At 37.0% G+C, this 12,519-nt stretch overlaps 1 protein-coding gene across 1 annotated transcript; it reads left to right on the top strand.

Annotated features, from left to right (window-relative positions):
* Window positions 1-1,834: 1,834 nt before the first annotated feature.
* On the top strand, window positions 1,835-12,100 carry LOC111393429 (mediator of RNA polymerase II transcription subunit 33A-like). Its single transcript, XM_023018962.1, has 12 exons — window positions 1,835-2,353; window positions 3,344-3,454; window positions 3,771-4,118; window positions 4,432-4,748; window positions 4,839-4,930; window positions 5,089-5,440; window positions 5,879-6,089; window positions 6,761-6,875; window positions 7,038-7,199; window positions 9,045-9,702; window positions 9,883-10,089; window positions 10,716-12,100. The coding sequence occupies exons 1-12, from the start codon at window positions 2,082-2,084 to the stop codon at window positions 11,810-11,812; spliced, it is 3,942 nt and encodes a 1,313-aa protein (XP_022874730.1). The 5' UTR covers window positions 1,835-2,081; the 3' UTR covers window positions 11,813-12,100.
* Window positions 12,101-12,519: the final 419 nt, after the last annotated feature.

A 12,519-nucleotide genomic window follows, 5' to 3' on the forward strand; every position in this document is an offset into this window, starting at 1 on the left:
TCTAGCCGTGGCCCGTCCCCTGTCCATATAGATCGAATACCATGGCTTGTTAACGAATCACAATCACAAGATACACCTTGTTGCATGCATCTTTTCTAGAAAACTATAGAATACCATACAACACGGTTTCGTGCCATGTGAACCTACGTACACACACACACATATATACACAAGAATAACGTTGAGAATTAGAAATCCTAATTTTATTTCGAGAGTAATCAATTAGCAAAAAAATAAAAATTAAAAATAAAGACATTCAAGATTTATAAAGGTTCATCTCAATATGAGATTAGATCCTCTTCCGCCATTGAATAATTCAATATGATGAAAATAAGTTGATAAGAGAAAATTGTACATCTAATTTATTATTCTCTCGTCCTATCTTTTCTATGGTAATTAAAAATCTTATGACCTTTTATCATTGTCACTAATAATACATTAGCCGTCCCTTGACGACTAGAGAAAGAGATGCCAAATATAATAAACGATGGCTAGAGTCAATTGATCAGAAACAAACTGGAGTTTAATGTATTTTAATCCATATTTTATTGACACGATTCCTCGTTATCCAGTGAAAAGATGGCTGCTGTATACAGGATTTTGCTGGTTGGCATATATATATATATATATGACTTTTCCAGTTTTCACACTCATTTGGATAATTACTATAATTACTAATTTTGTTTTTCCTAATTTCTTCTTTTTTAATAAAGAGTTTTAGACCTCGTAAGATATTCATCAAAAAAAAAAAAAAAAGTCCCCTCTTGCAAATGCCGAATTAGATATCTATGACTATAATGTGCAAATACATCCAATTAGTTAACGAGCGTTCGATTATGATCCTTCAAATAGATGCACAGTGACCCTGCCATCTCCTTATCTTTTAAAGGGTATTGTCTCTTTGCCAGAATCCCTCTGCCAGAGGTCTTACATAGCCTCTCTAATGAGGCGGGTCTTGCATAATTAAAAAAAAAACCCCATAAATACCGACCTACCCTTGTTTTGTGTGAGGCCTGTAAGGGATCAGACAATTGGGGTCTGGTAAAGTAGCACAACCCTTTTTTAAATTGTTCGTGCACAAATTAATTTGATAGCTAAGACCCTTCTCTATAATCATCTACAAAGCTGTTAGATTAACGAAGTACACTGCTAAATCGATACCATCACAATCGTAGGTTAACACTATCCCAACAATGCTTCATGTACATCATTGTGCACATTCCGTCACGTATCAAGCTCCGATTTGACAGTTTTTTTTGAAAAAAACTAGATCAATCATACTTTACCAACTCGGATAATGTATACAATGATGTATAAAAGGAGTGTACAATTTTCTAAATAATTACTATCAAACAGGGGCTAAATTGATGCATCTAGATTGCTCTATGATTACAAGTCCCTCAAATACGATGTCATTTCATGTAATAGCATTCACTCAACATCATAAAACCAAAGAGAATAGCCCTTTCAGAATGGAGAATTGAATTTAGCTGTGAACTATTATTCTCTGCATGCCAAACATTAATAATTCAAACACGGAATGCATTTTAAACTTTTTACCCGTCAAATAACACCAAATCAATGTTTACACTAACTTCATATAAACAAGTTAAAATTTTATTCATAATATTGTACTTTCTCGTCAGATACGAATTTTCAAACATGTTCTAAATGCAATTTTTGTTGGATACGACTCATCAAACATATTCTAAATTTAATTTTTCCTTTTTCTTTTTAAGGATTAAATAAACATCGCATGACTTTACTCGGATGCATATTCTTGTATCGGAACACATTTTAATAAACCTTAAATAAAACATACAACCTAAGCATAATAAGATAATAACTTTTCTCTCCCTCACTCCAATATTTGTATTGATTTCAACTTTCAAGCGCACATCTTAGTTTGATAAGATCAAAATCAGTCTACAGCGTACAGAGTCCCTTTTTGTTCTTTCCAAAGTCCAAACCATCACCAGCGTTCACAGGAATCCCCCACCTCACCTTTTCAAAACACACGCACAATTGTTGGAACTTATAGCACAGAATCCAGAGGGGATTATGACCCTGTGAGAATAATAATGGAGGCGTTGAACTACAGCCTATGGGACAGTGTTTTGAAGATAACCAAAGCGGCCCAAGAAAAGGGCAGTGACCCATTGTTGTGGGCAATCCAAGTTTCTTCAAACTTGAATTCTGCTGGGGTGGCTTTGCCTTCTCTTGAGCTAGCCAACCTTTTGGTACACCATATTTGTTGGGAAAACAATGTGTCCATTGCATGGAAGTTCTTGGAGAAAGCCTTGGCACTCAAGATTGTGCCGCCTCTACTTGTTCTTGGCCTGCTCTCAATAAGGTCCCTCTTCTCCTCTTTCGTGTTGTTCGCTGCATTTTTTTTTTTTTTTTTTGGGACACATTTTCGTATTCTTTTCCTTTTTATTTTTTGGTTCATCTTGAGTTTTTTATTTGGATTGCGTAGAGTCTAATCACTTGGCTATAGATCGACCTCTTTTCTATGTGAAAGGGAGGTGTGAAGTGGATCCGTAAGAGTTTTTAATAGTATTGAAGTTCCCATCTTTTTGCTTGCTCTACACAAGTCCAGTTCCTTTTGACCTTTACTTTTTCTTTGGGAAGCAAGTTATATCATGTGGGTTGATTCAAAAATTCAATCTTTAATTCCACATATTCTTGAATATCTGTTTTATAACCTGTTTTTTCCTGTGCATTTGTAGTAGTTCTAATTGAATCTCAGGAACTTTTTAGTGATTGATCGACGATGGTTTCCGAATGTTCTGTATCAACTTTCTATCTATTGATGTCATTTAATTTCCACTTCAGCTTGTGGGTCCCACATGGAAATTGTTGGTACATGAATACTGCATATTTCTGGGATTGAATTCATACCTTCACTGTCTCTGTGATCTGAATTTTTACTGTTAAATCTTTGTTCACCAATATTCTAGAATTGAATATTTTCTTTAATTGAATGATCTCAGTATCCGTTGAAGTGACATGGCGAAGATTTTTTTAAGGGTGTATATGCTTTTCCTGCTGGCATGTAGTGATTCTCATCTTTCTAGAGGTGTTACAATTTGTTCTTTTTCTGATCTTTACTGAGACGAGTGGATAATTTCCAAATGACTTCTTCTAGTGTTAAGTCATTATTGATTAATGCATGGTTTTTGCATTCTGTTTTGTGTTTGTACACACATGACTTAGTGTTTATCAAAGTATTTGAAATGGATGGCGAGGCTCCACTCTATGGTGGCAAGTCTTCATTGTAGAACATTTATTCTTTTCCGTCTTGATTCCACAATTGCATTCACCGTTTCTTAACCTTTTCCAGGGTAATTCCATATCGGCATTCTTGTCCTGCAGCATTTAGGCTTTATATGGAACTCCTTAAGCAGCATGCTTTTGCACTTGAAGAATATACTAATTTGCCTACCAATGAGCAGTGAGTACCTGGTTTTTTTTCGACACAGGTTTATTTTATACCATTAATGTGCTTAGGTTCTCTGTCTCTCTTATGCTCTGTTGCTGTTTTATTCTCTGCTGTCCATGGACTTTAGTTTCTCTACCTTATACTGTTCCCATAGTTTGGACTAAAACATATTGGTCTGAGACCTTTTTTGGTTCTTTTTTATCATTTCTGCTTACCATTAATGTTGACCGAGATAACTAATTGATGTGCCTCTTTAACTCGTGATATATTTCTGTGGAATTTGATCTAAATTTGACGGTATATTTTTTACTACGCTGTCTTTATGCAGGATCATGGATTCCTTAGATGCCATCCTCCATTTCTCTCAGATATTTGGTGTGCGAGCCAATAAAGCTGGGACTTTTTTGGTCCTGTTCATCTTTTCAATTATTTGGCAGTTAGTCGACGCATCACTAGATGATGATGGATTGCTGCATCTTACACCAGAGAAAAATTCTATATGGCCTACCAAACCTCAAGAAATGCAAGTAGATATCCCTAACAATTATGATGAGAAGAGGATTGAACATAAAGAGAGATTGCTGACTATTAATAGCATCATGGCCGTGGAGTTGATTGGGCAGTTTCTCCAAAATAAAGTAACTTCCAGGATTCTTTACTTGGCACGCCAAAACATGTCAGAACTTCAGTCCTTTTTAGAAGTTTATTTTCAAAGTTTGCATTTCCTTTTAGTTTTTATCTTAGTGTTTTCCATATGTGCCGCGGTGGAAGTGACTGGATATTGATTAAAACTTTGAAACACTTGAATAAATAATGTAAAACCAAAACCAAATCTATATCTTCATTTATTTTGGGAAAAGTACATAATCGTATTCTTCACATTTCCTTCTAGCTTTATACATAATTTTCATTTCACTTGATTCATCAGTCTTGTTCTTAAATTTTTCTGAGACAGATGATTAAATAATGAATTTCTTCCCCTTTACCAGGTCCACTCACTGGGAAAGCTTTGTCCAGCGAATACAGTTGCTGGTTGCAAATTCATCGGCTTTGCAAAATTCAAATGTTATGATAGCAGAGGTTTTTCAACAGTTGATATCAGATGGTTGCAAAACTCTGTCTCAGCATTTCCGGGGAAGTTCTCTGCAAGAGTTCCATGCTGTAGAACAATTCAGGCCCTTGGGTACTTCTGCCTGTCTTTGTCTTGGGAGTCGTTCTTCTCTTTGGCTTCCTCTTGATTTGCTTCTAGAAGATGCAATGGATGGTTCACAGGTTGACGCAACTAGTGCAGTTGAAATCATTACTGGTAAAGTCATTTTTATGCCTCTTTGCTTTTAAAGGAAAATATTGAGACAAGGTGCCTTACAGAATGGAATCTGTGATTTTTATTTCGTAGGTTTAGTCAAATCCCTTCAAGCATTTAATGCAACCTCTTGGCATGAAGCTTTTTTGGGACTTTGGATGGCTGCTCTACGCCTTGTTCAGAGGGTAAGAACAAAGCTCTGATACTACCTTTAGTGCATGTTTGGTAGGTATATTAGACAGGACTAACAAGATTTAGATACTTCTTCTTGCTACTATCTATATTTATACAGGACCAGGACCATCATTGTTGTCATTAATAACTAATAACAATTGAATTCCAGGAAAGGGATCCCATTGAGGGACCTATGCCCCGCTTAGATACTTGCATGTGCATGTTATTGTCGATCACAACTCTTGTAGTTGCTGATCTTGTTGAGGAAGAGGAAAGTACCTCGACCAATGAAATTGGATGCAATATGGTCAGCAAACATCAAGTTACTGGGAAGCGTCACATGGATTTGATATTTAGTCTACAGAATCTACGTGATTATCAGAGCTTGCTAACTCCACCTCAATCAGTTGTTCCTGCAGCCAATCAGGCTGCTGCAAAAGCAATGATGTTCGTATCAGGCATCGATGTGGACAGTGCATACTTTGAGTGCATCAGAATGGCTGAAATGCCAATTAGTTGCTGTAAGTATGTCTCCAACCCTATATTGTTCCAACTTCCAAGTAAAAAATTATACATATTCCCTGTTTTTTAACGAATGAAGTAAAAAATAAAAAGAGGACGATGTTTGATCCTCATTCACCAATATGTAGACAGAAGGTGGGCTGAGTAGATGGGTTATTTGGAGCTCTAGCATAATTGTGTTTTGATGATTGATAAATCATTGTATGTGTAGAGATTTTTGATTTACACCTGATTCTTCAAACAACTTGAGTTTATGTATCTAGAAATCTATAGAGTACTTTTTATACGTATCACTGTGTAAACCCATAAAAATTGGAATTATAAATCAAATTATTTCTTCTGGTGGTCAGGTTAATGCCTTGAAACTGGAAATTTGAAGTTTCAAGGGTTACCCATTTGTTATGTGACTAGTTCCTGAGCTGTTTATGTTTTGGCAGCTGGTAACCTACATCATTTAATAGTTGAGGCATGCATTGCCAGAAATCTATTGGACACATCGGCTTATTTCTGGCCAGGTTATGTAAGTGGATGCATCAACCATCTGCCACACAATGATCCCACTCATGTGATTGGTTGGTCATCATTCATGAAGGGGTCATCTCTTGCTCCAGTCACGATCAAGGCTTTAGCTTCAACTCCTGCTTCAAGGTATGCACGCAGTGACCTCTGAACTTTTTCTATTCATAGAGCACATGTTTGGCAAGTGTTTATAAACAGATAGAAATGGGTGGTGGGTACTACTTGTGGGTTCCACGAAATATGTGGATAAAAAATGTTTCTTTAAACACTTGCCAAACATACTCACTAGTCTCTGTCTACAACTTTATTGTGGAGAGTTTTATGTCGAGCATAATAGTCCGTTGGGAGTATATTACTCGATGATTGACAAGACAATGCTATATAACTATGAGACTATGGCACTAAGGTATTCAAAATACTTTAATGGGCGGGGTTGTGATGGATTACTAGACAAATCTCCAGGTGAGTGATCAACATCGCACGTAGCCTACCAAATGCAAATAATTAGCCTAGAGAACCATATTTAAGACAAACCAAAGAAAATATAACATTTTATAGCAATAATAAAGGCTTCTGCTTCGAGCCCAAATGTTAAGAATACTTAGACTTGTAAGCAGTGGCTCCCTAGATGCATTAGGTTGCTGTCAGTAACCATAAGAGTCCATTCTGTATTACCAGATTGTTGCTTGTTCTTCAGTTGAGCCTTTTTATTTCCTTAAGCCAGGTATATCCGATGCTCTTTTTTATTGATTTTGAAAAGAGTAAAGCAACTGAATTTAAGCTCATGGATGTCATGGAAGCTTAGCAGAGATCGAGAAAGTCTTCGAGATTGCAGTCAAAGGATCTGATAATGAAAGGATAGCTGCTGCCACGATTCTAACCGGGTCCTCCTTGATTCATGGATGGAATATACAGGTAAAAGAATTAATTTTTGTTGAGTTTCCACCTAGCTTTACTAGAAATCCTTTTCCGAAACTAGTTGTACTAGATATTAATTTTTATCAAATTTGCATGTTTTATATGGTTTACGGAAAACTCTCCTAGTTATCTAATTGTGTTTAGCTCATGATCATGCAGGAACATACTGTTTATTTTATTACTAGATTATTGTCTCCACCGGTTCCTGCTGATTACTCTGGGAGTGACAGCTATTTGATGCAGTATGCTCCCATGTTGAACGTCCTCCTAGTTGGGATAGCACCTGTTGATTGTGTCCAGATTTTCTCCTTACATGGTTTGGTGAGTGTTGAAGAAAATTCGAGAATGCCTTGCAATAATTTATATAAATAAGTAGTGTTGGGTAGAATTTCGACTTACAGAATGAGCATAATAAAATTAGATTGATAATGGTCGAGGTAAGAGTTCGACTCTTTCTCCTTAAGACGATAATGCCCCGCACAGGTGCTGACGGTCTTCTGGCACTCATCTCCTAAGATAAAACGACCTCGACTTGTAACGGTAGCACTCCAAATTATAAGACCTGACGAACCTATTAATACTTTGATCTCTCGAAAATTAGAGGACTAAAATGTACGAAATCATTATTTTGGATAGAAATGCAAAATATGGAATGCTGTAGAACATAAGGACAATATTTTGCGAGAGGAAAGCAGAAGAAATTTTTGGAATGAACAAAAATGGGGATTTGGGGGTCTATTTATAGAAGTTGAAAGGTTGTGCCCAAAAGAAACAACAGTCGAAAAGTTGTGTTTTGGAACATACACAACTCGTTTGGATAGGCAATTAAAACTGTTAGCAACCGTCAGTTTCTAGAAGAAGCCATATGTTGCGCACAGGAAATTTTGGGAAAAAATAATGTAATTAAAATATATTATTTAATTTAATAAAATAATGTAATTAAAATATTATTTTACCAAAAATATATATACTAACTGGGCCCATGCCCAAGCCCATGATCTGTTCCTATGCCGAGCCGAGCAAAGCAGGCCGATCGGATGGCTGTGCGTGCGTATGAGTTTTAGCTTAACCTATTAGCATGTAGGTCCTCTCTCCTAGTGGTGTACCTTGGGGTCCAAACCCAAGCCCCAAACTTTAGCTATATAAAGTGGTTTTTATTCTTCTAGTTTTCTTATGTGGGATTAGCACTTTTCAAATTTTCACCAATTTTTTATTCCCAATTTATTTTAACTTCAAGTGGGCATCTTTTGGCTTTAATTCTCATCCACCATTAATTAGTTTTGAGAAATAAATATATATATCAATTCTACTCTTATAGGCTTCCAATGCGATTCAAGTACTCTAGAAGGCCCCAGAAGGATGGAGAAGCGGCTCAACAACTGAAGGGAAACTAATTTCTGTTATGGGGGGCATGTGGGTGAACGAATTCTGTTAGAAGAAGGTTATAAATAGAAGAGGGTAAGAAAGGGTAGAGCAGGCAATTGATTAGTGAGGAGTGGAGTAGAGACTCGTTTATCATTCTATTTTTCTGTAATCACTTTTCTTTCAATCAAAGAGTTGTGCAATCTTCATTTGAACTTGTTCTTTCCAGTTGGTATCCTATCATACGCATGGAGTAGAATGTACTTGGCCAAAGAAATCATTTATCCAATTAACGGGACCCACTAAATAATTGGTCAAAAGTTGGTCAAATTAACTAATTATTCCAAATTTTCCAACAGTAAGTTCAGTTTTACAAAGCCAAATTTTTTCTTTGATAGGCATTGGAAAGATAGTTTCATGTCGGATTACTGAGGGCATCCTCTGTATTGATTAGTCCAGTGTATGAGATTTTTTCTAATTATACAGCATATCATTCTTATAAAACAAGTATTACAAAGAAATGTCCTAATCCTAAGACTTAAAAAGCACCTGTTTAGTTTTGTATTTATTTGGTTTAATGATTTAATGGTTTACACTTTACAGATACTGCAGTGATACGTCTGAAGTGTCACAAAGAAATGTCCTAAGACATGACATAAATTCTAATATTTTTCCTTTTTCTCAAGTCCCTTCTTTGATTTGTTTGAGGAGGAGCCATTACTTATGTTCTGGTTTAATATACAATTAAGCCATGAGTTTCTGAGAGAAAAATGTAATGAAACAATATCGTTTAACTTTTTCCAGGTTCCGCAGCTTGCTGGTTCATTAATGACAATCTGTGAGGTGTTTGGGTCATCTGTTCCTAACGTCTCATGGACTCTGACAACAGGAGAAGAGATATCTTCCCATGCTGTGTTTTCGAATGCATTTGCTCTTCTGCTAAAACTTTGGAGGTTTAATCATCCTCCTATCGAATATGGAGCTGGAGATGTACCTCCAGTTGGATCCCAACTCACTCCCGAATACCTCCTACAAGTGCGGAATTCTCACCTTGTATATTTCGAAAACACACTCAAGGATCCAAATAGAAGGAGACTTGAAAGAGTTACAAGTTTTTCGTCTCCTAAACCTATATTTGTTGACTCGTTTCCAAAACTTAAAGCATGGTACAGACAACATTTGGCATGCATAGCTTCACCACTCTCTGGTCTTGTCAATGGGACTCCCATCCATCAAACAGTCGATACATTGTTGAACATGATGTTCAGAAAAATCAAAAGAGGAAGCCCATCTGTGATTTCTATTTCATCAGGAAGCAGCAGTTCTTCTGGAGCTGGAAGTGAAGACAATTTAAGGCCTAAATTACCCGCTTGGGATATTCTTGAAGCTGTTCCATTTGTGGCAGATGCTGCTCTAACGGCATGTGCCCATGGAAGATTGTCTCCCCGTGAACTCTGCACAGGTTAGTTTGATGTGCATGTTGGACTTCTCTAAGACATTTGCTTCGTTTCACTGCTCAAAAAATTTCACTTGCATGGTTAACTTGATGGAAGGAGAATCATGTATATTTCTAATATAATTTCTTGGAGTGAACAATATGCTAGTAATTTTCCGTTGACTTTTTATCATTGTTTCATTACAGGGCTAAAAGACTTGGCTGATTATCTTCCCGCTACTTTGGCAATCATTGTGAGTTATTTTTCGGCTGAAGTAACTCGTGGTGTTTGGAAATCAGTTTTTATGAATGGAACAGATTGGCCTAGTCCTGCTGCGAATCTCTCCAATGTTGAGGAGAAGATAAAGAAAATACTAGCTGCTACTGGTGTTGATGTCCCTAGTCTAGCTGCAGGTTTGTTATTATTTTAAAAAATGTAATGCTCTCATCTTTAATAGTAATCATCACCAGTCTAAGTTGCAATGGACCCTGTATCATTGTCCAATGGAATTGTGATGTATTCTTATGCATTGGACATTGAACCAAGGGTTCGCTGCCACCTAGATTGGTGATGTTTATTACTAATGAGGAATAACATTCTTCTTTTGAAAAACATGCATGGCCGTAAAATAATAATCTAAGCTTAATCTGATTGGTTAAGGTTGAAGGTACGCTACTTATTTATTATGACAATAAAGTTACGTTGCTTTCAAAATAAGTAACTTTTTCTACTTAAAAGTAAAAAAAAGTAACATATCTATGGAAACAAATACTTCAAAAGTAACTTTACTATGTTTTAAGCTTAGCCAAACATGATCTATAGGAATGATGCTTAGGACCATTTAATTTGATAAAACATATTTTGTGCATCCTTGGAAGGGTATGCAATTTTTCCAGTGTAGGAGCATGAATGTAGTCAGAAGTAAATGTTAGAGATGCTTTATGTTGTTTTTGCTTCAAGTTTCTAACTTATAATCTTCATTCCATTAGTTTCTTTTATTCTGATACTCCAATATCTTGCAAAACTTATCTTTCTGTAGGAGAAAGTTCTCCTGCCGTGCTTCCATTGCCGTTGGCTGCATTTGTCAGCCTCACGATAACCTATAAACTCGATAAAGCCTCGCAGCGTTTTCTTGATCTGGCAGGCCCAGCTTTGGAGTCACTTGCAGCAGGTTGCCCGTGGCCATGCATGCCGATAGTCGCTTCCTTGTGGACCCAAAAAGTGAAACGATGGAGTGACTTCCTTGTTTTTTCTGCCTCTCGTACTGTCTTCCTCCACAATAATCATGCTGTAATTCAGCTTCTTAAAAGCTGCTTCAGCTCCACCCTTGGTTTAAACAGTACCTGCATGTCAAGCAATGGTGGCATTGGAGCGCTTCTTGGCCATGGATTTGGATCTCATTTTAAAGGTGGGATCTCTCCGGTTGCACCAGGGATTCTGTATCTACGTGTTTACCGATCAATTAGGGATATTATGTTTTTAAGAGAGGAGATCATTTCAATATTGATGAATGCTGTTAAAGACATTGCCAGGTTTGGAAAGCCGGAGACAGCCAAAAATGGAACGAGATACCGACCCTTCTCACTTGCTGCATCTATAACTAAAGTGAAACTAGCAGCTTCTTTGGGGGCTTCTTTAATTTTCTTAACTGGTGGCCCGGGACTCTTGCAGTCGTTAATAAAGGAAACTCTTCCCTCTTGGTTTATGTCCATTCATCAGTACGAACAACAAGGGGAGTCAAGTGGAATCTTTCCAATGCTCGAAGGGTACGCGCTAGCATATTTAGCTGGCCTTTCTGGAATGTTTATCTGGGGCATTAACTCGTCATCATCAGCTTCTAGGCATCGTCCAAAAGCTCTTGGGTGCCACATGAAATTTATGGCTAATGCCGTTGATGGACAGTTATCACTAGGCTGTGATCCAGCCACTTGGCGTGCATACGTCTCCTGTTTCTTGAGTTTCATAGTCAGATGCACACCAGCATGGATATTCGAGGTAGATGTCGAGGTGTTGACAAGACTAAGTCGGGGGCTGAGGCGGTGGAACGAGGAGAAGCTGGCACTTGCTTTGCTTGGAGTTGGAGGAGTCCGTACAATGGCCTCAGCTGCTGAATTAATCATACAAACTGACTCGTAACTTCTCCTCTTCGTCGGAAAATTTTGTAGATTGGTAATACGTATAGAAAATCTATAGCAATCAGTGTTTTGCATAGGAAAACTTGAGCACATAAATGTTGAAATCTGTCAAACTGCAGATTCGTAGCACGCTTCTTGGTTCCAGGGGCATTACCCTGTAACAGTGTATTTAGTCAGCTAAGTGTGAATTATGAATAGAGGTTAAAAGGGTGTGGCGTATTCACACATGACAATCTCGTCCTCTATAGTACTATTTGATAGACAAGACTTGAACTTAGTTTTCTTATCACTTGAACTTAGTTTTCTTATCATTAACTTCAGTGAATAGCTAAGTAGCTTTATATATAAATAAATAATTTCTTAAGAATTAAGAGAATTTATCAATTTTGAGCAACTTAATACCATCATGATGGTCTTGTATATCCATTGTGGAATTGCATAATATCATTCGGTCCTATAACACAAGAATCTTGAATGCAGGTATTTGCTTCTTCACTCTTTAGAGCAAGTCTAAAATTTTTTAGGGGAAAAAAAATCACAGGGGGTTGTTGTATGTGTTGATTGTCGTCGATCAATATTTTATTATCGAACAATGCTCCCGCAACGCTTAGCTTCCATTTAGAAAAGCTACTAGGGACAGTTAAGTATCTACAAAAAATAATCTAAAGAAAAATATCAACTGTAAAATAGAATCAATCTCCACCATCC

Source organism: Olea europaea, chromosome 4, assembly GCF_002742605.1.
Source record: "Olea europaea var. sylvestris chromosome 4, O_europaea_v1, whole genome shotgun sequence".
Lineage (NCBI taxonomy): Eukaryota > Viridiplantae > Streptophyta > Magnoliopsida > Lamiales > Oleaceae > Olea > Olea europaea.

What these genes read in the sequence shown, in the direction of transcription:
- LOC111393429 (XM_023018962.1), top strand. Translation starts at nt 2,082, where the DNA reads ATGGAGGCGTTGAACTACAGCCTATGGGACAGTGTTTTGAAGATAACC. An exon ending in TGCAGTTGAAATCATTACTG is followed by an intron (nt 4,749 to 4,838) that starts GTAAAGTCATTT and finishes TTTATTTCGTAG; the next exon opens with GTTTAGTCAAATCCCTTCAA. An exon ending in CTCTACGCCTTGTTCAGAGG is followed by an intron (nt 4,931 to 5,088) that starts GTAAGAACAAAG and finishes ATTGAATTCCAG; the next exon opens with GAAAGGGATCCCATTGAGGG.